Genomic DNA, 26,172 nt, shown 5'->3' with positions numbered 1-26,172 from the left:
CCGTTACATAGTGTTTGATAAAGTTGTTCAAGCACGTGGGGCATAGAGTCTGCTGCCTTGCCAAACTCAACAGCGCCCCTCATTGTTCCAATGGAAATCTGTGGTCAAATATTGTACTGCAACAAGCCCTCATTGAGAAATTTCTGAGCAGAAATGAATCTGCCCATATTAGTGCGCACCATCAGTGTGACAGATCGCCAACATGGCGAAAAGCGATTTTTATGTTGTGTATGATGACAAATTGTATGTCAAAAAACCTTGTCTCTTGAAATGATCTGTTTTAAATTTACTGTGATTTAAACATTTTTATGATTATAAAGCAGTTTGTTTCTTTAATGCTGTAGAAACTTGTAAATGGCATGCAGATAGTTCTGTTTCTCTCTGTCTCCTCCCTGAGGGTTTTCAACAACACTTAACATTATAAAACAACATTTGATTTAAATTTTGATCTACAAGTCAAAACTAGTTCTCTTAAAATGTTTAGCACCAATAATTTATTTAAAACACATTTGGCAAAACAACTAAAGCCTTGTTGTACATGTTGGCTGATGCAAATATGATCTCAAAAGTCTTGAAGGTCTTCTCTGTGGAGGTATCGAACAATTTCCCCCAGCATATTTACACAGGTGGGTGCAAAAGTCCAGGTCACAGGCAAATTGTGGCTCAACAATCTGCAAATCAAAATAGCAATTAATTAACCTGCAGTTAATATAAACACCATAATCAGATACTGTAGAGCAACTTGCTTTTTGGATGTCTTTACTGTCTCCTTGTGGCTGTATAACTAAAGTCATGCGCATACTCAACAGAGCAAAACTGCGATCTTCTACTTAGTTATTTGAATGAATGTGACATGAAAGGAACAGCGTGTCCAATTTTTGGCACCATTTGAGTAGTAATTGCATTTATATAATTCTCATCTTAACATAAAACCTAACCCTAGTTAATATTGTCCTTACACAAACCCTAAACATAACAGTACTGAGACCAAAACAGCATTATTTCACACTTCTGCGCAAATGTAGTCTCTCCCTGTACTAGCCATATATGAAAAGGGATGTGACGTCAAAGGCACAGTGTGGGCATTTTTTGGGGCATGAGCACTGGCTGCATGGTGGCACTTGTCCTGAATTTGGCTCATTGGATCAGACTTGTTAGAACATTCAAACTTAAGGCTGGATTAGACTACACGACTTTGGTGCTAGTCAGCGCTAGTCGGCTCCAGTTTACAGATTTTGAGAAAGTCGGAGTCAGAAAGTCGGAGCACATGTGATTTGATGGATACAGATTCTTATTCCTTACCCTCTGTCTATGATTGCATCTAGAGGATTGGTATTGATATTTTTGAGCTGACGATCCAATACTACAGAGAAAATTTTGTTGCGTATGATGCTCCACGGCTCAAATGTGAAGTCATACGGTGAGCAGCCAATGGAAATCCAGCATGCGTACCACAAAGCTCAAGAAGATGGCAAACAAGTTCTCAAGTAAAGTTTAACTTTTAATATCACTCACCTTACGCTGCAGTCCCTAGAATCCATACTGGCCGGTTCTTCTAACCCAAGACCACAATCAAATGGGTTTTGCCCATTCTTTTGTGACTTGGAACACAGAATAGCAGCAGCAACAACAACAGCAGCCAGTTCCATGTTTGATTACATCTGCCATGCGGCTCCTTAAATGGGAGTGCATGTGTTTCTGCAGGTGAGCTGTTTAGATTTTAAAAGTTGTGTAATCCAGCCATAACATGATAAAATTACTGTGCTATCATGTTGGCAGTGGAGGGGGAGATTTTCAATGAATAGCCTTCATTTTGGTTTAAAAATGTTACATTTGCTCCATAAGAAAAATAACAGTATAAATGAGGTTTTGAGTAAATTATGAAAGAATTTTCATTTTGGATAAGCTATTCCTTTTATGTTAAAGGATTTGAAGAGCCAGTGGGTCTATGGATATTTTTCTTTATATGGTTGTTAAGCTGGCTTGTTAAACGTGAGCTGCTGCAAATGTACCTACATCTGTACAATTGTTTGCGTAAAGACATTTTTCAAGAACATGTCATGCATTTTTTGTTTTGTTTAACTAGTTTAAGTGCCCATTCACTCTTTTTTTAATATGCTGCTTCACTCATGTGCCTTCTGAAGTGAAAGCCATTCACACATCTACCCAAAGTAAGGTATGCCTATCATCATTCTTTTATCTGTATTTTCCCCATGAACACTCTTTTATACACCAATTTTTGCAGTTGTATCAGTGTCATCATGATTTACAATAACAGAGTGTAATCGGCACATAGTATGGCCACATATAGCATGTTAGCGCATTAGCCTCATGAATTCAGAACGTAAACGAGACAAATTGCTAATTTTCTACTGCATATACAGTATATTACTTTAAATCATCATTGAGTGGCTAAAAAAAGCACATTTTCTGTTCTAGTTTGAATTCTAATAATAGAATGAGGCATAAACTCATTGAGAACACATTTTAATGTCACATTAGTTAATGTTTTTACATGTAGCGTGCTCATATTTAAATATATTTCTAAATGCCTCCCACAGGGGTGTGGCCAGTGTCTGAATGTTCACAAATAGTGTACCGTTGATTGGCTGATTCTTTTTTTTACTCTTGAACGAAGAACAAAGAAGATCTTATCCTGAAGGATATCGGGGCATTTTGACACCTCTTAAACAGAGCTCTCTTGCTAGGATTTCACGATGAACATGAGCTACAAATAGAAGGAGATGAAGACGATACTGCAGTGATGCTGTGGTTTTCAAAATCCTGCCGCTACTACACTTCCTGTAAACACACAACACACACACATTCCGCCTGTGTTCTTCTCCCCTCTCCAAATTACTGCAGCCTTCATGAGCAGGAGCAGCGAGGAGCATTACGTCACCTCTCTTGCAGTCTCACACACTGAACCATGGTAGGTTCCCGTGGTGACCGACTCCTCAGGATGCGCTGCACGTGCACAGGATACAAGGGAGGGAGGATTACATGCACCCTCACTTTCGTATAGAGCGGTGGAGCAAACTGCAGGCCAAATATCCCACAAAATTAGAATTACAGCCTGGCCTCTGTCAGTTAATTACCCCACTTTGCAAAGTAGTCATTATAAGCCCTCAGCTCACTCAGTTACTAATAGGACAAATTTAATCTAAGTGGGTTAAACACGTAAATAAGCCTTTATAAAACACACACAACCTCAGAGTATAAACATGAACACTAGATGTTGGATAGATAGACGGACAGACAGATGGATGGATGGATGCATCAAACCTGAAACTTTGGTCCACTAATTGGTGACTTCTGCTGTAAAGTCTATTGCCTACCCCTCGTCCTGTGTAGTCCTGCTGCTATATTTAATCACATTTAGATGATGTTACACAAAGGAACTCCTTAGCAGACATGACCAATGCTCAGCACTCACTCTGGGAGAGTCAACATCATACAGTCCTTTCCCATGATAAGAAGGGTTCAGATTCAGTATCTGTGCTATTATTTGGTCTGTAGATTAATGAAATAGATGCCCAGGGTGCATATTCACTATTATAAGTGCTGTCTTATCAATGAAGATTTTAACATCGACCATCTGCTTTGTTTGGTGTAGAATGTCCATTATGCACAGTTCATTTGAATATGAATGGCATATAAATGGCAAATCTATCTGTCACAGCCTGTGAGATACTGGTTACATTTGCTCTGCTTCAAAACCTAGTGAGCTGCCTCTGTAAGTAGCATTTGAAGGCATGATAGGTGATCACGACATGAAAGCTGTTCCAAAAGGTAGTCAACTTAATTATGCTTTCTTCTATGATACCTTGTTTAGGCCAAATTTTATGGTAGTATCACATGTATCCTTCACAGAGGTAATTCCAGAAAAATGGAATTTCAAAGATGGCGGAAAAAATAAACGTATTTCATTCAATACTAAAAAGTGATTTCATTCAAAATAATGAAAAACTGACTAACCCAAAATGAACGTGTTTTATATATGTATGCCTATTAATGTCACAGGGCTGTTAATCAGAAGGTCCTTGGTTCGAACCCCACGGCGACCACCATTGTGCCCTTGAGCAAGGCACTTAACTCCAGGTTGTTCCGGGGGGATTGTCCCTGTAATAAGTGCACTGTAAGTCGCTTTGGATAAAAGCGTCTGCCAAATGCGTAAATGTAAATGTAAATGTAAGGTATTGCCTTGTTCCTTTCGCGTTATCTATATTGAAATCAAAGGTGATTTTAGTAATAACGCTACATGGTTTGCTGCCTACGTACAGCATTCCGAATCAGTTACTTATGAGGTTCAATTGAAGTTACAATGCTGCCATTGAAGGCAGCCAGTGGGCAACAATGTAGATTACTTGGTTTTGGAATAGAGTGTATTTATTGAGAGTCCATGTTTAAATGGTGTTTTATTAACAAAGTTCGGGAGAAGCGAGTTCATTTATTACAACCAATCACACAGCAAGAGTAAGAGTATATAAACAGCTGCATACCTCTACATAGCATTGAGCGTTTCCAGCTGTGATGAGGAGGAGGGCGTGGCCGGGCCGTGATGGAGCACGGCTAGCACTGAATCATCTGATCAGTGTGAGAGATAAAGGGTAGCCAGAGATGCCGGTTTGAGAGAGAGAGAAACGCACGCCACCATATTGCATACAGTATGTGTCTATGTTTGTTTATGTTTGTTTTAAGTTGAGTTTCTCATTAAACCTTTGTTTTTTTCATTACCTCGCCACGCAGCTCGTTTAGGGCGTGATCCATTCAGTAATTCTTCATCTTTTAGCATGAATATCACAATTGTTCTCCCTTCGAGGTGCCCTTTGGAGTGCGATTTATTCAATACGAACACAGGGGCAATCATGTAACAGCAAACTCCTTCCAATTGACCAATGCTCTAAACTACAACTTCTTTCCAAACCAACGCAGACATTTTTAGTGTGAGATTGCTGCCGCAGCAGCTCCCACTCTGACCACTCTCAGCTCATCACAGATGCCTCTGTCCAAACAAACACGAGACGAATTTGGCTCCGCGAGAGACGGATTGCGTGCCACACCCAACTAATTCATATTCATTCCGCAAAGTGTCTCGCTTCCTCGCAGCAGAGCTCGACAGGCTGCTTAGCCCTGTTAACCACAAATCAACCGTTTCTACAAACTTCTATTCATCTCTACACCATAACTTGACTCCTCTCCTCCTGCCTATTCACACAGGTAAAACATCTAATTTATTTTACAGTCTTTGCCCAAATCCTTGTATTTAAATTCTTAACAAGCTCGAACATAGAACCTAATTGCTCATGAATTTAAAAGCGTTTGAAAATCTGTCATAATCTTACGCTCTAGCCAAGGTTAAAGTAAGACGTTTAAAATGACGCTGAATGATTCAGCTTGGCACCTTGCTTATACTCCAATATTTCATTTTTCTGTTGCATTTATTACATGTCAGTATAAACAAGTCACTTTATTTCAGTTGTTCTGTAGCATTCATTACAAATTCCTCAATATAAACAAGTCGTTTTATTCACCACAGTACTGCAAACTGTGCTCTTATTGTATCTATTAAAAGCAACTCTCAGGCACAAACTCCTATGATTTCAAACATCCTCGTCAAAATGAGACTCGTCACCCTATGCCAATAATACACAGTCATTAAATTACTTGCATTACATTGGAAACAATCTACAAAGCTACAAACCATACGCTTAAGTTTATAACACCAGACTACAGTATTAATCTGGGTACTGAGATTCAGATGCCTTCTAATTTCATGACAACCAACATTAAATGACGTTGTTCATATGCACACGCAAGCATGTTTACTGGCATTGTTTCACATATGTTCCCGACATTTAATCTAGCAACAATTAGGGAGTCACGTGGCACCATGCGAGATTCGGATGTGTGAACGGCGAGCTCTGCGCACTTTGCTAGTTTTAATACTTTTTATGTCATAAACCGGTTAGATTCGACACCCTGATATTTAACGGTTCTAGGAATTCAAAATCCTTGGGCTCTGGAGATATTAAAAGACACATACAGGCTCAAGCTGAAGCCCCTGAGCAGCAGGCCAAAAGCCCGGGATGGTGAAATGAAGGAAATTTGATGTCAATTGATGAACGTGTCCTCATTACTGACTAAGGTTGTTGCTGACCTGGAGGATCTTGCTGTAATACATCAATCGATCACTGCCATGGAGGCGAAATTCATGATTTCGTCACTGGTTACAAGAGTGGCGAATGTTGAGAAATTGATTTATTATCCAGAGTCATCAGAGAGGGAATTTGCTGCTAACCCACTAGCGACCAAGGCAGACTTGGAGTACATTTGGGAAAAGTTGGAAGACTCAGAGAATCGTAACCAGCGAAACAACGTACGAATTGTTGGAATTCCTGAGGATGAAGAAGGCAGAGATATGGTGAAATTCCTAGATGGGCTCTTCCCGAGTCTGCTCGGCATAACAGACCATAAGCTGGAAATCGAGCGAGCTCCCAGAGTTCTGGCTCAGAGATCCGCAGAGGGAGACAGGCCCTGATCAATTCTGGTCGAATTTCTGAGATCATCTGATAAAGATGCTACGCAAGAAGTAAAGGAAGACTTTGTTGGAAGAACCACAGCATTTTGTTGTTCCCAGACTTTGCGAATTCAACATGAGAGAAACATGAGAAATGATTCAAGGAATGCAAGAAACAGATGGTCGCTTTTTCACTTATGTTCCTGGCCAAATTGAGAATAGATAATAAGGGTGGCCGCAAAATATTGACATGCACACAGCAAGCAATGTCCTTCATAAAGTCAATGGACTGAGTGTAATTATGTTGCAGCCTGACTCACTGTACATTCACTTGACTGACTGAGGAAACTGGGCATCTATTTTGTTTCTTTTTGTGCTGGTTCTGCCTAGTGGCTGGAGTTAGTTTTTTGGAATAACACTCCTTCGGGACAGTTATGTGGATGAATCTACATGCTCTTTGTGTTTATGCTTCCAGTTGGCTGGAGTTTGTTTTATAGATTATTTTCTGTTGTGTAATTCTGTCTCACAAAATATTTATAGAAGCACTGGACGTGAGCAATCTGACGGCAAAGATGTTGCAGGGGCTTTCGTAGGCGTACATGAACTGTTTGAGTTTAGAGGGATGACACCAGTTGGCGCTGTCATACACAGGGTTAATGCATGTTTTTCTTTTTTCTGTTTCTTTTGTTCTGGGGGAATTCGGGGTTTGATTGTTGCATTAATGTTGGAATGTGGTTGTTTTTTTTCTAATTTGTCAAAATGTCAAATGTTAATATGAGTGGATTGTCTCTCTCCACGTGGAATGTGAATGGGTTGGGGCACCCCATAAAAAAAGGAAGTTTATTTATTTACTTGTAAGAAATATGATATAGTGTTTCTTCAAGAAATGCATGTTTGGGGTGGACATGTTGTATTTAGTGCTGGTTCAGAACAGCATGCTGTTCTGTTGTCAATAAACACACGATGCCATCACGCCACCGACGTTTACACTCTCTCTGTGTGTGTGTGTGTGCTACGACTCCTGAGTGACGTTGCCGGGGTCCTATGAGGAGGTAGCTGCCTCAGTCGTGCCTGTAGGAGCGGACCGGTAACCATAGTGATCATATACCATCTATGACTGAGCTGAGTCGATGATTTTCTGAACTGAGAAAAATCGACTGTAAATGCCACATAAAGGCAATGAAGAGACAAAAAACAATCACCTCGTTTTTTCAAAAACCAAACAATGTAAGTATCCTATGGCTGTTGACTTTCCCAGATGTGGCAGATTAGATTTGTTAAGGGGAATAGCTAGTCTGACAATAATGGCAAAAAGGCTTTTGCACTTAGCAAACACAGCAAAATGTGGAGACCATAACTATGCATTTAGGTGAGTGGACAGAGGCAAATAATGAATGAACATAAAAAGATTGGTTGGATAAATCAAACAATTTATCGTCGTCAGGAAATAATATTTAATCTTATCATTTAACCCATTGTACTGTATAAATTGACTGAGGTATGTTCACTGTCGTGTGTAAGCCACTATAAAAATAATTATAATAAGTAAATTTGTGTGGTGCAAGGTTTATGCAAACAACAAATAAAGGCCTACATAAACTTTTGACATCCTCTTATAGCAGGAAATCATGTTTTTTTTTATTGTACAGAGCAACGGAGGATATAGATTCTTAAATTATGGGCTATGAAAAACATTTCTTAAGATGTCATACATCATTTGAAAGATATTTCTAATCTATAAATTGCAAAAACTTGTAATTAACACTTAAATTTAAAATTTTGAGTTATTCTTAGACATTTGAAATAGTAGTTTTAGCCATTAATTCTCAGGAATATGTTGTATTTCACATTGTTGTGAAATTCTATAGAGGTATAGAGGGTTAACTGAAATTATAAGATTTAAAATGTTATCCTCCTGGCCTGCAGGCAATTTCTGATGACAGTGAGGCAGACCCTAGTCAGTCAAGTGAGGATCTGCAGGAGGGCAGCCACAGTAGAAAAAGACAGCATGAGGAAGGAGAGACAGTAGAATTACAGACAGAAGAAGCAGGGACAGAACAACAAGGAGGCAACATAGAGGGAGAGGATGTTGACATGATAATGACATATACAAAGCCAAATCAACCTGACCCTAAAGTTTTGCAAAAGCAAGTGATGAAAGACCGGACACTGACATTCCAAAAATCATGGTTTTGGTAGGTGATTGGCATACTAGTCAAATAACAGTCTGATCATGCATTGCTAGTGGTGATCAGGTAGGCCTTAGTTTACCTTTGTTCATTGTTGTTTATCCATGATTTCAAATAAGAATCCCCCAATGGCTTTTTAGTGCAAATCATTAGCCCAAATTAGGCAAAGTAACTACTTGAGCACTAGTTAAAGCCCAAATTACGCAAAATAACGAATTGAGTTTAAATCATATGCTGACAGCTTGGTCCCCCCAGTTAAAAAATCCTATCTGCGCCACTGATGTATCCCTTTTGAAAAACCATAAATTTCAACAAATGATAAAGACCAAAATCAATGTTTATATTATGAGACCAACTGGTCCTCAGTATCCTCTGTGAGCATGGCTTGGGAGGCATTTAAGGTGGTTCTTAGGGGTCGGATCATACAGTATGTGTGACGAAGCAGGTAGAGAATGAGGATCTAAATGCAGCAGTTTATTTAATAAACACAAAGATAACTCAGAATAAAGAAAAACACGGGAAACCTGGCACAGAGCATACAAAAACATGCAAGAACTAACATTGGAAACAGGGAAACCAAGGACTTAAATACATAAAAAGGAACAAACAAGAGAATGAGGAACACCTGCGGAAAAAAAAAAAAAAAAATCAGGGAATGAGAACTAATCGGGGAAAACCAATCATAAATGAAACTACAAAGGACTACAAAAACCAAACAGGAAACAGGAACTAAACTAAACTTCAACATAAAAGCACAAAAAAAAAAAGACAGAGAACATGACAGAGCCCCCGCTTTAAGGAGCGGATTCTGGACACTCCAAAAAGCAAAAAGAACAAAAACAAATTGTCCAAGGGGGCACAAGGGACAAACAGGCAGTCCACGGGGGCAAAAGGGGCAAACAGAGCAGTCCACAGGACGGGGACTGGATCAGTGGGACTGGGAGGCGGCCACAGGATGGGGACTGGGTCAGGGGGCCTAGGAGGAGGCCAAGGATGGGGACTGGGTCAGGGGGCCTGGGAGGAGGCCACAGGACGGGGACTGGGTCAGGGGGCCTGGGAGGAGGCCACAGGACGGGAACAGGGTCAGGAGGCCTGGGAGGAGGCCACAGGACTGGAACAGGGTCGGGAGGCTCGGGAGGTGGAGCCATGGAAGGCAGTGCTGTGGAAGGCGGAGCCCTGGGAGGCCCGGAAGACAGAGCCATGGAAGGCGGAGCTGTGGAAGGTGGAGCCCTGGGAGGCCCAGAAGACGGAGCCATGGAAGGCGGAGCTGGGGAAGGCTCTGGTGGTGGAGCCATGGAAAGCTCTGGGGGCGGAGCCGTGCAAAGCAGAGCTGTGGAAAGCTCAGGGGGCAGAGCCGTGGAAGGCAGATTCCTGGAAGGCTGCATGGGTGGAGTGGTGGAAGGCCCGGGAGACGGAGCCATGGAAGGCGGAGCTGTGGAAGGCTCAGCGGGCAGAGCCGTGGAAGGCAGATTCATGGCAGGCTGTGTGGGCGGAGCGGTGGAAGGCCCGGGAGACGGAGCCGTGGAAGGTTCTGAAGGTGGAGCCATGGGAGGTTCGGGAGGCGGAGCCCTGGGACGGTCGTGGCTACAGGCGCTGGCTCTGGGACGGTCGAGGCTACAGGCGCTGGCTCTGGGACGGTCGAGGCTACAGGTGCTGGCTCGCTGACCGTGGCATGCGTGGGGGGACGAGCCATGGAAGTCTGGGGGGTGACCACAGTGGGAGGAGATGTTAAGCCCTCCTCCTCTACACCCACAATAAACGGCGAGCCGCTAACTCGTAGAGTCTCCTCCACGTACTCGAGGAGCGTCCAGTGAGGATCCGCTGGAGGCAACAGCTCCTTTAGTGAACTACTGAGACCTGCTCTGAAGAAAACCACCAAGGAAAATTCTGGGTAGTTCACTAAATTTGCCAGCTCTAAAAACTCACGAACGTGATCCTCAACTGGACGGTCCTCTTGCCTGAGGAGGAGAATTCTGACAGCTGCTAGATCCATAATGGTGGTTAGTTCTTCTGTGACGAAGCAGGCAGAGAATGAGGATCTAAGTGCAGCAGTTTATTTAATAAACATAAAGAAAACTCAGAATAAAGAAAAACACGGGAAACCTGTCACAGAGCACAAAAACATGCAAGAACAAACATTGGAAACAGGGAAACCAAGGACTTAAATACATAAAAGGAACAAACAAGAGAATGAGGAACACCTGGGGAAACAATCAGGGAATGAGAACTAATCAGGGTAAAACCAATAATAAAATGAAACCACAAAGGACTACAAAACCAAACAGGAAACAGGAACTAAACTAAACTTCAACTTAAAAGCACAAAAACAAAAGACATCAGAGAACATGACAGTATGACTCGTTCCAAAATCCAAAGAACGAGAACTCGTGGATTTGGAATGGAATATTAAAAGTGCCAAGGTAGGGCTGAAGTGCAGAATGTCGTCTGATGGCCTCAGAGAACTGACCTGATTGAAATACAGATATAATAAAATTTTGTTTTGTGTAAGGTGGAGCTTTGGCTATTCAGGGCAAGACAGTCATTCTTTGAGTCTGGGGACAAACCAGGGAAGCTTTTGCCTAGATATATAAAGCAGGGAGATTCTTTTGCTACCATTCCCTCAGTGAAATCTGCTGGTGATGAGTGTGAGTTAAATGTTGATTCTGTGTATATATGTTTTGCTTTTCTGTGTATGGATCAATAAATATGTTAATCATAAAAAAACCTAGCAACAATTCAACCTTCAGGCGACCATGCGTCTCAGTCCCCATGGCTCTGTAACCCATACTATGCCACTCATACTGGGGCAGTGGTGGCTCAGTGGTTGAGGCTCAGGGTTACTGACCAGAAGGTTGGGGGTTCAAGCCCCAGCACCACCAAGATGCCACTGTTGGGCCCTTGAGCAAGGCCCTTGACCCTATCTGCTCCGGAGGGGTTGTCCCTGTTATAAGTGCACTGTAAGTCGCTTTGGATAAAAGTGTCTGCCAAATGCATAAATGTAAATGTACTAAACAAATCATCACCACCAAGTGATTGACAATCAGGCTGCATTAGGTCGTCCCTAAACAGTCCGCCACAAGCTGACATCTCTGCATCAATCAATTTAATTCAAATATCATCTACTACACGCCCTTGACGACTCAACCCATTTGTATCGCAGAGTGAGTTCTTGCTTATAAACAGAGTGAATTGTTCACAAAAAAACACAGGATCTTCCTGTTAACACCGTGGGATCCCATGCTTGAGGACTCAGCCCTTTTCGCAAAGGGAAAATGCATTATATAGCACTTTCACAAGAATCTAGTGTCCTACCATCGCATGCCATGTGGGCCCACGCCGAGCAATCTCAGTATAATACAGCTAAAATATTCTCACACAAATCACACACTCTCACATTGAACGCTGAGGGTGTTTATTTTCATTTTCAATCTGCTAACTCCCATCCAGCCCTTCCAGTCTCTTGCACACTATCTCCATTATATAGGATCCCACTTTAATCCATCATCTCCAAAAAATATATATATATATACATACTCAAGACATACATTCTGTATCAGCGGCGCAAGCACAGCAGTCCAAAAACCTGTCAAATCAAGAAAGCGCACCTTGCCTAATAAAACAAAAAAAGGTTGAAGGGGCTGCTCGCCCAACCTTGTCCATATTTTGGGGCCTTCCCTTTTGGATTCTGCGAGGTTGCTTCCCAGCTAGCCCAGAAGCCCTCCAATTCATACCGCTGCGAAGACCCTCCCACTTACATACATGCAATGGCTGTCCTGTTCAAATCACAGTGAGGGTCCTCCCATTCGGATGCTGCGAGGGTCCAGCTCAGAAGACCTCGAGTCTTGAGCCCTCCGCCAGGGACAGCAAGCCACATATGTTTATGCTATTCTCACTGCAGGATTACATTAAATTGTGAACTACTGAAATGCTTTGTTTGTGAATCCAATAATAATTCAAGCTTTGACCCACAGAAAGCCTGCAGTCTTTCTGAAATTAAAATTATACTCACTTTTATTTGGACACAAATTAACACAGATTCATCATTTCACAAGAGGACTATTTCGCATCGCAGAGGGCCACAATGGTGTTATTTTAGGAATGTGAAATGCAGCATTTTTCACTAAGAGCTGATTGCTTATGTGTGGGTACACAACTTTAAGGAACTGATTGGCACTGAAGCTTCTGATTATCTCTTTGCTGCTTGCATGACTACAACATTGTTTTAAAGGATGATTAAAAAGGACATAACATTGTCATAACGTGTTATTATTTGTGTATGATTATTAGCAGTTCTGGAAGGTAAGGAGAAGAGAATATTTACACTTGGTATTCATTTATCATTAATGATTGAACTAATATTCAGATATTCCACCAGACCAGCTGTTGAATTAGCCATGCCCCCTTTTTCCAAAACCCTGCAATCCAAAGCCAAAGACAAGTGCACACAGACAGGCTAAAGACCGATGTGTTGGAGCAGATTGCTTGAAATAGGTCCCCCTAGGCATTTTGCCAGCCGACCTGAGTATATATGGGCTACCAGAGACTATTAAGTATAGACGGGTCACTTCTATTAAAATTAATGGGAGAAATTGGAATGCCCGATGTCAACAGATGTACAAAAGAAGTCCCGCCTTACATCAAAAAGATCCAATCACCTTTTAGAAACAGACAACGCCTGTCAATCAACTCGAGAACGCTCATGCACATTAGCTGTACAATCTGGTTAAATTGCATTTTTGTAGCATTTAATCTGTGGTAAAGTAGCACAATTTATGATTCCAGTGTTGTAAAATTTTACTGCTGATTTGAAATATGTTCTTTGGTCATAAGCTTGGCCAATTTTGACCATTTTGGAGATTTCTGTCTTTCCCCATTCAAGTGAGTAGGAGCTACTCTTGTGTGCAGCTTGTTTACATAGAAAAATAGCTGCCCGTGTAGGCATTCCAAAGATGGCCGGCAAGTGGACTGACTTGCTAGGAAGACTTTGGGGCTGCCCTGTAAATAAGCCCAATCATTGACAGGCAGAAAGTCTTCTGATTGATAAACAAAGGATCTGACCGCGGCCCGCGAACATCTTTTACCCCGCTTTTTAACAAGCCTAGGGCTGTTACAGAAACAGGTGTAATATTTCAGAGGGGCCTGGATAGCTCAGCGAGGATTGATGCTGACTACCACCCCTGGAGTCAAGAGTTTGTATCCATGGTGTGCTGAGTGACTCCAGCCAGGTCTCCTAAGCAACCAAACTGGCCCAGTTTGCTAGGGAGGGTAGAGTCACATGGGGTAACCTCCTTGTGGTCGTGGTTTATTCGCTCTCAATGGGGCACGTGGTAAGTTGTGTGTGGATCGCAGAGCGTCCACATGCAGAGTCTCCGTGTTGTCATGCACAACAAGCCATGTGATAAGATACGTGGATTGACATCTCAGAAGCAGAGGCAACTGAGACTTGTACTCCACCACCTGAATTGAGGTGAGTGACCTCGCCAACATGAGGACCTACTAAGTAGTGGGAATTGGGCATTCCATGTTTTGAGAAAAGGGACTAAAAATATATAAAAAAAAGACACCTTCTGACAGGGCGGAGGGTGGGGCCGGGTTGTGATGCTACACTCCCGGCCCCTATTTAGGCTAATGAAGCCTCAGGGAGGGATATAGGCCGACTGGAGACTGCAGTGGGACAGAGAGAGAGATTTTCGGGTAGATGTCCAACACCTTTGTGTGTTTGTCTTTTTGTTTAAGTTTCTAATTAAAATATTATTTATATTGTCAAGCCAGTTCTCGCCTCCTCCTTTCCATTAATCCCTTTACACACCTATTTCAGTAATATCTGACAAACAGATCTGTGTGAGTTTACAGTAAATTCCTGGCAAATAGCTGCATAACTTTCACAGTATATTGTACAGTAATATTTCTGCAATTTATTGACTTCACAGTGAACAGGACCAATAAATCATTGTAATATAGCAGTGCTGTGTTGTAAAATCACAATGATCATCTGTATTTTTTATATACAGAGTTTGTTTATTTCGCCATTGTTGAGATTTGTATGCTAAGTGTTGATATCTTGCGTGCCTGACTGACAATTCATGATAAAAAAGTTAATGAGTGATAAAACCAACCATATTAAAGCCGAGCTTTACAAACATCCCTTCCTCATTGTTCATTTAAGATTATATTATTTCTTTACTTTCAAATGCACCGTATGTTATAATTTGTATATCATGAGCTAACATAAAATCAACCACTAAACGTGGCCTAGGTGTGATAGGCCAATACGATGGCATCAACGACCCAGTGGGAAAGCCTCAGTTTGGAGACAGTGTTCCCTTTCCGCTGTACACCAAAGCAGACATAGAGCTGCTCAGAACATCTGAAGCTCTCCATATAGGTCCATATAGGTACGAAAAGCACGCACCGGACACAGCAACGACAAGACTGGGTCTGCCTCCTCCCGGGGCAGTGCTAGGAACCTTGGTCACGTAGCCCGGTCGTGGTCTTAGGACGACATGGGTGTCTGCAGGACCGAACTCCAGGCAAGTGTCATTGACAGAGAACGCTTGCAGTTCCCCAACCCTCTTGATGGAAGCGAGCGCGATCAGGTGGGCCGTCTTCAATGAGAGGGCTTTGAGCTCGACTGATTCTAGCGGCTCGAAGGGGGGGGTCTCTAAAGGCATGAAAGGACAACAGAGAGATCCCATGAGGGGAACAGGCATGGCCTGGGCGCCTCTAAGGAACCTGATAATCAGATTGTGCTTCCCTAGGGACTTACTGTCCACTGTGTTGTGGTGAGCAGATATGGCGACTGCAGCCTCCCCTCTAACCTCTCTTGCAGAAACGAGAGCACTGATCCGAGTGCTCTGATCCCAGTAGTGTACATGTCTAGACGGTGTTACTATATTAGTATTTTATCTGTAGTGTCTGTCTTAAACTTTTATGTAACACTTTTTTTTCTTCCAGTGAGAATAGACTGGATAGGATGTGTAATATTTTTACTCTCTCTCTCACTTAGTCTTGCAAGAAACTGATCACTCCATCATCTCAAGCACATAGTAACCATGGCAGCAAACTTAAAGAGAACAGTGGTTCACAGCGGTAAACAGGGGCAGACTGGCATAGGGAGAACCGCAACTTTTCCCGGTGGGCTGACCGAGAAATGGGGCCGAACGAGCCGCGAAAAGCAGAAAAGGGGTGTGCGTCATACCGAAAGGGCCGCAACGGGCTGAAGAGGGCCGTAAAATGGCGCCACGATATGCTGAAGGGGGCCACAATATGCATAAATACAACAGCACCCACCATTTTCGCATGAGTGAGAGTAATGTTGTACTGAATATTCAGTACAACAGCACAATTGCGAAAGTGATTTTGCTTTTATAAATAATGTGGCCATTTAGTACATACATTTTGTCTCCACCAACGACAATAGTTCAACAAGAAGCCAAAAATGATGCTTTGCATATTGCCAAGCAATGCACAGACTGACATGCTGAGAACACAGACAAGTGGAGTAGTACATACATAAATATTCCATAAATATATAAGAAATATCAGCAACCTTTGAACAACACTTCTCCAATCAGATTAGAGAACTGTTGCATTAGAGAAAACAATATGTCTCATAAAAATGAAGCACATCTCTGTTTATCAGCTTCGATTATGTCCAGAGCTCGTAGAACTCAGTGTGGTGTGACACAGCAGAGGGTCTAGATGTGAAATCACTAATACATTTATTTTAGAATGGCTGCATGTGACACAGTGACTGTGGCTGCAACACAAGCTATTAACAATTCCATTAACAATCATTGTGTAAGTATAGCAGGGTTCTGTTGCATTTAGAATTGATTTGAGAATGCCTTTTAAATTACAGTTGAATTACAGAATATGAGAATATGCAAATTGTAATTCAGATTTGAATTTAAGAGAGTAAACTGGAATACATTTTAAAAAATTCACAAAACTACTAAAATGATTGATTTGTCTGTGTGTGTGTGTGTGTGTGTGTGTGTGTGTGTGTGTGTGTGTGTGTGTGTGTGTGTGTCTCATCTCTTGGACTTTCCTTCCTGTTGTGTGACTGTGTTAAATTGCCAATTCAGTTTAAAATCCAACTCATGAATTAAAAGGGCAGCTACTATAAAATTCAGCTTTTGGCCCAACTGCCAAGTTTGCTTTGTGCTCAAATTTTCAGATTTGATTGTCAAGGTTGGATAGGATTGAAATGTTCAGCAATAACCAATATTTCTCTGCTTTATTTCAGGGATGACAGCGGCTGCTTCTCTGGTATCTCTATCCTGGGCTCTTGCCTCCTACCAGAAAGCCTTGCGTGATTCCCGTGATGACAAGAAGCCCATCAGCTACCTTGCAGTCATCATCCAGTTCTGCTGGCATTTCTTCACCATCGCCGCTCGGGTGGTGACCTTTGCTCTCTTCGCCTCCGTGTTCCAACTCTACTTCGGCATCTTCATCGTGCTCCACTGGTGTATCATGACCTTCTGGATCGTGCACTGCGAGACCGAATTCTGTATCACCAAGTGGGAGGAGATCGTCTTTGACATGGTGGTGGGCATCATCTACATATTTAGCTGGTTCAACGTGAAGGAGGGACGTACCCGCTGTCGTCTCTTCATCTACTACTTCATGATCCTGCTGGAGAATACAGCCCTGAGCGCATTATGGTACCTGTACCGCTCACCACCCAGCACAGACGCCTTTGCCGTTCCTGCCCTCTGCGTCATCTTCTCCAGCTTCTTCACTGGCATTGTCTTCATGCTCATGTACTACACTTTCTTCCATCCCAATGGGCCACGTTTTGGCCGCTCTGCCAGCTTAATTCAGCTAGAAGACCCAACCACTACATTCACACTGCCCCCAGAGGGCGCCACCAACTCCCTGCGCTCCAACCGTGGAGGCACGCTGTCCAGGGACGCTGATCGTGAGGCCAAGTACAGTGAGCGAGACGGCTGTGTGCCAGTCTTTCAGGTGCGGCCCACCGCCCCCTCTACGCCCTCCTCCCGTGCCCTGCGCCTGGAGGAGACAGTCATCAAAATAGACTTGTGCAGGAATCGCTACCCTGCCTGGGAGAGGCATGTGCTGGACAGGAGTATACGGAAAGCCATACTGGCCATCGACTCCTCCCCTACCCCACCCCGTCTCCAGTATAAAGACGACACACTGGTTCAAGAGCGTCTGGAGTATGAGACCACCTTGTAGCCTGCGCTGTGGAAACACACATACACTAAACCACAACATGAACATTAAACAAATAACCATCCACTTTAATAAACAGCAGGACTGTGGCAATAAATTTCCTACCACTCCCTGTGGAGTACATAGCATCTAGCCATGATGTTGATTGTCATGGACAAAAGAACATGGGTACAATGTATTTGTGGATGGAGTAACCAACCTTATTTAACCCGTACAATTTTTATTTTATTTTCATTTAATGCTATGTTTTCTTTTTTTTATTATTTCTGTCTTGTCAGGGAATATCTGGATTTCTAAAACATCATTGCACTTGCTGATATGGACCACTAACCCCTTTCAAGCCTCCTCAGAGTTGTACAGAGTTCCATATTCTAGAGTCATTCATCATCTCTAAACTGCAGCGTAAAGGAGAAAGACTCGTGAGTCAGTTACACATTTCATATAGTTAGTTTCTTGCTTAGTGGAGGACGTTCCTTTTGAAACGTTGCATCACCTGCTCATTATTATCACACAAAATAGGATTTAAATGCTAATGCTTTACGGCTACCTATGGCACTGGAGAAACAGTGGTCCAAATCTCATGGTGATGGTACAAATCGCTGATTACACCCGAGATGTCCTTGTCCATTGTACTGAAACCTATTAGTCGCTGCATCATCAGCAGTTCTCTACCAGTGCCAAAAGTTCTGCTCACATTGACTCTGTGGATCTCGACCACAAACTGTATATATAAACAGTGCAGCATTTAAAACTATCTACTAGAAGAAAAGAAAAAAAGTGTGATCATGGCACGCTAAATCCAAGCCACTTGGGACAACAAAAGAGGGAAAATGCAGGCTTGTTTTCTTCTGTTCAGGAGAAGGCGATAGGCCAAGAAAACTCCTGGCAGCTCCCTTTGGCAGTCCAGCCTCATTCACCTCATAGAACTGGGCTGATAAGGATCTGTCTGGTTCACAGCAAACATACATGCACTGAGAGAGTGGGACACAGACCATGACAGACAGAGGTCACCAAACTGCACTCAACAGAACCTGAATGCACTTCACCTTCAGTTTAAAGATACAGTGTTCTTCTAGGCTGGGTCAGGTTTGTGGCCTGTATTTGGTGTGCGTCGGTGTTTGTGTGCTGTACATCTCCAGTAAAGTGTGTGTGAGAGCATGTATTGACAATAAACGAGTTCACTTTTCATACATCAGGAAAATTCTATGAACTCTGTGGTGCATCCAAGACTTTTTCCACGACGTTCACCATTATCACAAATTCATTACAAACAGTCTACAAATCAAAGGTGTTAAGGATAAGTAGCCTGCTCCAGGCCCTATTTTTACGCAAATCATATCTCCCTAAAAGAACACTGCATCTTTATATCTGCGAAAAGCATTTTTTATATATGAAAGTGTTGAAGTTTTAAACTTTCTTTCTTTCTTCAGTTGCAAGTGCTTCTTTGTGTCTTTATGTAGAATATCTGAAGGCATTTATGGAGACATGGTGGAGGTGTGGGCGGAAAAAAGAAAACAAGCACAAAACTTGTCACAAAAAGGAATATCAGCACAATGAAGGAATTCTTTGGTTATTGTTACACTTGCGTTAAGATAGGTGAAAACAGTGGACATTTTAATGCGACAGAAGCTAGATATGCCTGTTGTGGATTGTTTGCGATTTTGAAAATGTGAAAAAAAACAACTTTGTTTTATGTGTGTGACGATGTTTAGCATTTTTTATATTCCCTTTTTTATGTTTTATTTTGATGGATTTAAACATGTTTCTTATAAAATAGTTGATTTTAAGGTGCACATATTTGCTAAATGCCATTAACTGTATGGAAATGGGTGATACAGGATGTTTAGAATTGTTTTACTCTGTATAACATGGTTGATTTAATTTGAACTGTAATTTGGGTTTTATTGTAGCTTTGAAATGCTCCTGAGATGTTTGTAATCAATGTCCTACCATCAATGGTGAATAAACTAAAGGCTTAGTTGTTTTAGCCCACAGCTACTGCAGACTTGCAGATAAAGAACTGAACTGTGTTGCAAATAGAAAATAGAAAAAAAAAATTAGTGCAATTTAGATGAGATCCATATGAGTCTATATCTAATACCACAGTGAAACGTAGACCTCTATATTTTAGCTTTTTTGCTACTTACCTATCTTTTCAGCATTTTTCCCAGTGTGTCTAATACTTACATTTTTCTGCGTGATGGATGATGATGATGATGATACTTTGTCTCTTTGCAAAAATTTCCAAAAAGCCCTCTAAAAGAATCCTCTGTAGTCAGAGCACAAAAACTTGTCTAAGCACACTAATTAGGAAATCTTTAGATTTAACGTGCTGAACCACCTACACGAGACCATTTTTGAAGGAAGACAATTGATTACTAGTACACCTGTGATATAGTATATCATAATTTTGTGGTTTTTTAAAAGCCCCCCCCTCTCTCTTTTCCAATATATTGGAATTTCATACTACTTAACTACTCTTACTATTGCTGTAGTATACAGTATAGTATGTATAATGTGCACAGTATGCACATTTTCTGTTGGCATAACATAAAATACCACTGATGACCTACTGCATTTGCCAAATACTGCAGTATAGAGCACATTACGTGGACTAATGTCCTCCACAATGCAATGCAATTGACTTGACAGTCCATTTCCATTGTGGTGAATTGACTGAAGGTAATATCAGCCGCAATTTTTAACATCTTTCTTGATTCATTATTTAATCATCCCACCAAATTGAAAAACATTTAACACAAAAGTGGATACAAAATGCACAATAAACCTTTTTTTATGTACGGTATATATTTGTTTTCCAAGATCATAACTGGACATCACTCATTGAATTAAACGTGAAATGTGATGTGAAATAATGCCTGTTATACATGGCATACTGTGTAGTATTCAGAAAGTAGTGAACTAGAATTCCATTCCAAATGTAGCCATAGACATATTTTATTTCCGTAATACTCTAGGCATCCTGCATACTGTTTTGGTTTTTATTTAATTAGAGACGCATCCTAATCTGTTTTAAGTCATGCAGTGTCTCTGTCAGTGGCCTTCAGTGATATTTTCTTGTCAGCAGCAATCATCAGTGATAGTTTCCTGGTCAGCATTCATCTTACGAGGTATGCAGGCTGAATAATCTTTTAATAATGAAATATGCCATAAATTTAAAAACATGCAATGCAATGTGATGTGTCCAGTTCAAGTAGAATGAAGCTTTAGCTGCCAAAATCCAAAAGACTGCAGATCTTACAATCCAGACTGATGATTTGAGTTATCTGATTGCTGTGTTGTTTGATTGCTGAGTTCAGAAGTGAGAAATACAGTGGCCCCAAAAGGTTTTTGGACACTTAAGTTAGACTTATAAATGTATGAATGTCATTGAATTAGAAACAGAATATGAAACCAAGAGACATGTAAAAACAACAGATGCTATACTTTTCCCAAAACTGACTTCACTTATTTGAGCCATTTTTACCTTTAATCAACTGGTGTAAAGATGTTTTTAGTGGATGCATAATGCCAGTTCCCTTCAAGTTCACACAGGTGGCCTAGAAGAGTTACCACTGGTGAAGTTATCACATTAACTCTTGACATTTTCCACTAATATTTGATAAACAGAAAAGTATAAAAAAAACATTTGGTCTTGAATTTATAAATGCTACTTGGTTTGATATTTTGTTACATAATGCAAAGTTATTTATAATTTGTGTCCAAATATTCTTAGGGCCACAAAATCATCCAATATAAATCCTTGTTTAGTAATTTTCATTAACATGCTGCTCTTTTTAATACTGTCTTTCTTTTTTCTTTTTTAAGATAATTGTGCCTTTTAAGTTTTGAAGGGGTGCAGAGAAGAATATTTCAGCTCTGTAGGTCCATAAAAGTGCAAGTGAATTTTGACCAAACCTTTGAAGCTCCCAAAAAAATCCCATAAAGTCCACATAAAAGTGATGCATATGACTCCAATAGTTAAATCTATATCTTCAGAAGCTATATGATAAGTGAGGGCGAGACAGATAAATATTTAAGTCCTTTTTTAACCTAAATCCCCACTTTCACTATTAAAATGTGAAAAAATATGAAATATGTTCTGCAGAAGAAAAAAGTGATTCACATCTGGGATGGCATGAGGGTGAGTAAATTATGAGAGAATTTTCATTTTGGGGTGAATTAACCCTTTAAGTTTTTAAGGGGTGCAGGGAAGAGTTTAACATTGTGGTGACAGTTAATTCGTACTCCAACAATGGTGCGTAAAAACATTTAATCTTATCATGACATTACAGCAAAGCTATGTATTTTTGTTTTTCAGCTCCAGCTCTATTTTTATAGTTTTTTTTTTTTTTTATCCTATATATTGATTAGCCACAACATTAAACTACCTGCCGAATATTGTGTAGGTCAACCTTGTGCTGCCAAAATAGTGCCAACACGTATCTCAGAATAGCATCTTTTCACCACAATTGTACAGAGTGGTTATCTGAGTTACCATAAACTTTGTCAGGTTGAACCAGTCTGGCCATTCTCTGTTGACCTCTCTCATCATCAAGGTGTTTCCGTCTACAGAACTGCCGCTAACTGGATGTTTTTTGTTTTTGGCAACAATTGGAGTAAATTGTAGAGACTGTTGTGTGTGAAAATCCCAGTAGATCAGCAGTTACAGAAATACTCAAACCAGCCAGTCTGGCATTAACAATTATGCCACAGTCTTAATCACTAAGATTACATTCTTCCCCATTCTGATGGTTGATGTGAACATTAACTGAAGCTCCTGACCCATATCTGCCTGATTTTATGCACTGCACTGCTGCCAGATGATTGGCTGATTAGATAATCGATTGATGATTGTTGGTGCCAGACAGGCTGGTTTGAGTATTTCTGTAACTGCTGATCTCCTGGGATTTTCACGCACAACAGTCTCTAGAATTTACATCGAATGCTGCCAAAAACAAAAAAAACATCCCGTGAGTGGCAGTTCTGCGGATGGAAACACCTTGTTGAAGAGAGAGGTCAACAGAAAATGGCCAGACTGGTTTGAACTGACAAAGTCTACAGTAACTCAGATAAACGCTCTGTACAATTGTTGTGGTAAGAATAGCAACTCAGAATGCTAATCTGAGATGCAGGTTGGCGCTGTTTTGGCGGAATGAGGGGGATCTACACAATATTACTCAGGTGGTTTGTGGCTGATCTGTTTATTTATATACAGTGGGTACGGAAAGTATTCAGACCCCCTTAAATTTTTCACTCTTTGTTATATTGCAGCTAAATCTAATTGCTAAAATCATTTAAGTTCATTTTTTTCCTCATTATTGTACACACAGCACCCCATATTGACAGAAAAACACAGAATTGTTGACATTTTTGCACATTTATTAAAAAAGAAAAACTGAAATATCACATGGTCCTAAGTATTCAGACCCTTTGTTCAGTATTTAGTAGAGGCACCCTTTTGATCTACTACAGCTATGAGTCTTTTTGAACAAGTTTTTCACATCTGGATTTGGGTATCCTCTGCCATTCCTCCTTGCAGATCCTCTCCAGTTCTGTCAGGTTGGATGGTAAACGTTGGTGGACAGCCATTTTCAGGTCTCTCCAGAGATGCTCAATTGGGTTGAAGTCAGGGCTCTGGCTGGGCCATTCAAGAACAGTCACGGAGTTGTTGTGAAGCCACTCCTTCGTTATTTTAGCGGTGTGCTTAGGGTCATTGTCTTGTTGGATGGTGAACCTTCGGCCCAGTCTGAGGTCCAGAGCACTCTGGAGAAGGTTTTCGTCCAGGATATCCCTGTACTTGGCCACATTCATCTTTCCCTCGATTGCAACCAGTCGTCCTGTCCCTGCAGCTGAAAAACACCCCCACAGCATGATGCTGCCACCACCATGCTTCACTGTTGAGACTGTATTGGACAGGTGATGAGCAGTGCCTGGTTTTCTCCACACATACCGCTTAGAATTAAGGCCAAAAGTTCTATCTTGGTCTCATCAGACCAGAGAATCTTATTTATCACCATCTTGGAGTCCTTCAGGTGTTTTTTAGCAAACTCCATGCAGGGCTTTCATGTGTCTTGCACTGAGGAGAGGCTTCCGTCGGGCCACTCTGCCATAAAGCCCCGACTGGTGGATGGCTGCAGTGATGGTTGACTTACTACAACTTTCTCCCATCTCCCGACTGCATCTCTGGAGCTCAGCCACAGTGATCTTTGGGTTCTTCTTTACCTCTCTCACCAAGGCTCTTCTCCCCCGATAGCTCAGTTTGGCCAGATGGCCAGCTCTAGGAAGGGTTCTGGTCGTCCCAAATGTCTTCCATTTAAGGATTATGGAGGCCACTGTGCTCTTATGAACCTTAAGGGCAGCAGAAATTTTTTTGTAACCTTGGCCAGATCTGTGCCTTGCCACAATTCTGTCTCTGAACTCTTCAGGCAGTTCCTTTGACCTCATGATTCTCATTTGCTCTGACATGCACTGTGAGCTGTAAGGTCTTATATAGACAGGTGTGTGGCTTTCCTAATCAAGTCCAATCAGTATAATCAAACACAGCTGGACTCAATTGAAGGTGTAGAACCATCTCAATGATGATCAGAAGAAATGGACAGCATCTGAGTTAAATATATGAGTGTCACAGCAAAGGGTCTGAATACTTAGGACCATGTGATATTTCAGTTTTTCTTTTTAATAAATGTGCAAAAATGTCAACAATTCTGTGTTTTTCCGTCAATATGGGTGCTGTGTGTACAATAATGAGGAAAAAATGAACTTAAATGATTTTAGCAAATGGCTGCAATATAACAAAGAGTGAAAAATTGAAGGGGGTCTGAATAATTTCCGTACCCACTGTATATATATATATATATATATATATATATATATATATATATATATATATATATATATAATCATCAACCATTCCTTTGCTCTGGAAAGACTACTTCATACCTATAACCTACCTCAAAGCTGTATTTTAAACAGACCACTCTCGACCTCCAGTTGTTGATGTGGGTGATATAAAGGAATTTATTTCAATGGAGATCAGCATTACATGTCCCAGTGGATGAAAATGTATCTGTTGTAAGAATTGAAGGCTGTTCTGTTTATTACCAGTAAATCAGTAAAGCAGAGCTCAAAACCAGGACTTTAAAAATGTACAACGACTCACAGCAGTCAGGGGAGATCATAAATTCATGTTGCAATCAGGCAAGCTGATTCTGTTTTATTTGCCTCAAACAATGTTTGCGTCTTTGTGGTATAATTATTCATGAGGGACATTTTCTGGTTTATATATTTTTTTTCTTATTTATTTTGTGAACTGATTTATTTGTCTGTATGCACATTTAGTATGATGTTGAATTACTGATTAGTGGTTTGGTAATGGTTTAGCATAGTTACTGTGCAGACACTGCAAGCGGTTTTCAGAGACACAAAAGGTGCGGACAGAAAAGAATTTGCCGACAATCAAAATGATTACCCATTTGGAGGGGGGGTTAAATCAATGATTATCAGTGGTTATTAATAGAGCACGATATTAGTACAAGCACAGTAATTTAATGAACTCTGCATTAAAGGTGGCATTCAGTTCTGCTTTCAGATATGATGTACAGACTTTACTGGTATTTCAGTTGCAATGGAATTTACATAGTGAATTGCAAATGGCTATTTAACTGTAAATAAATGTATGCAAATGTACATGTGTAAAAGAACATTCCTCTCCAAGTCCTGATTGTGAAGGGTGTCTTTTGATTAGAGATTGGCGCCACATGATGGCAGTTACATATGACATAATACTGGTAAAACTAGTGTGGTGTATGTGATGTAATAAATTACATAAAAATGCAACAACAACAAAAAAAAAGTTTATTATTGGTCTCTTAAGTTGTATTGTGTGATGAAAGTCTGAAGTGCGTAAAATGCATCAACTATGTTCTCTAATTTTATTGTAAATTCAAGAGTAAAACAAAAGAACGCAACATTTTTGTACATATTGGATTTTTGTAAATTTTTATTTGATTCTAATGCAGCACAAAGTACCAAATTAATTTAATAAAGTACACTGTGGTCATTTTATTAGACTCCCTTGCAAACTTCTTTCAGATTCAGAGTAAATGTGTGAATTTTCAGGATGTCATTGAATATTTCAATGTTGGAGGCAAAAGCAGATGCTGAGGAATGCTGCTTTTGCAGGCTCAGAGATGAATTAATCTGAATATGTAATCTTACACCTCCTAAGAATGTAAAGTTTTACTGCCTAATTAGAAGAGATTC

The 26,172-nt window shown here is 40.9% G+C and overlaps 1 protein-coding gene across 1 annotated transcript in view; it reads left to right on the top strand.

The window, feature by feature from the left end:
• Nucleotides 1-17,935, top strand: part of xkr4 (XK related 4) — a 105,236-nt gene extending 87,301 nt beyond the window's left edge. The window contains exon 3 of the mRNA XM_052133305.1: nucleotides 16,958-17,935. Within this exon, the coding sequence (XP_051989265.1) occupies nucleotides 16,958-17,910 (953 nt within the window). The 3' untranslated portion in view covers nucleotides 17,911-17,935. The remainder of the gene's footprint in view (nucleotides 1-16,957) is intronic.
• Nucleotides 17,936-26,172: the final 8,237 nt, after the last annotated feature.

The sequence above is a fragment of the Xyrauchen texanus genome, chromosome 9 (genome assembly GCF_025860055.1).
Source record: "Xyrauchen texanus isolate HMW12.3.18 chromosome 9, RBS_HiC_50CHRs, whole genome shotgun sequence".
Lineage (NCBI taxonomy): Eukaryota > Metazoa > Chordata > Actinopteri > Cypriniformes > Catostomidae > Xyrauchen > Xyrauchen texanus.
The sequence above is the reverse complement of the archived record's forward strand: the minus strand, read 5'-3'. Positions and strand labels throughout refer to the sequence as shown.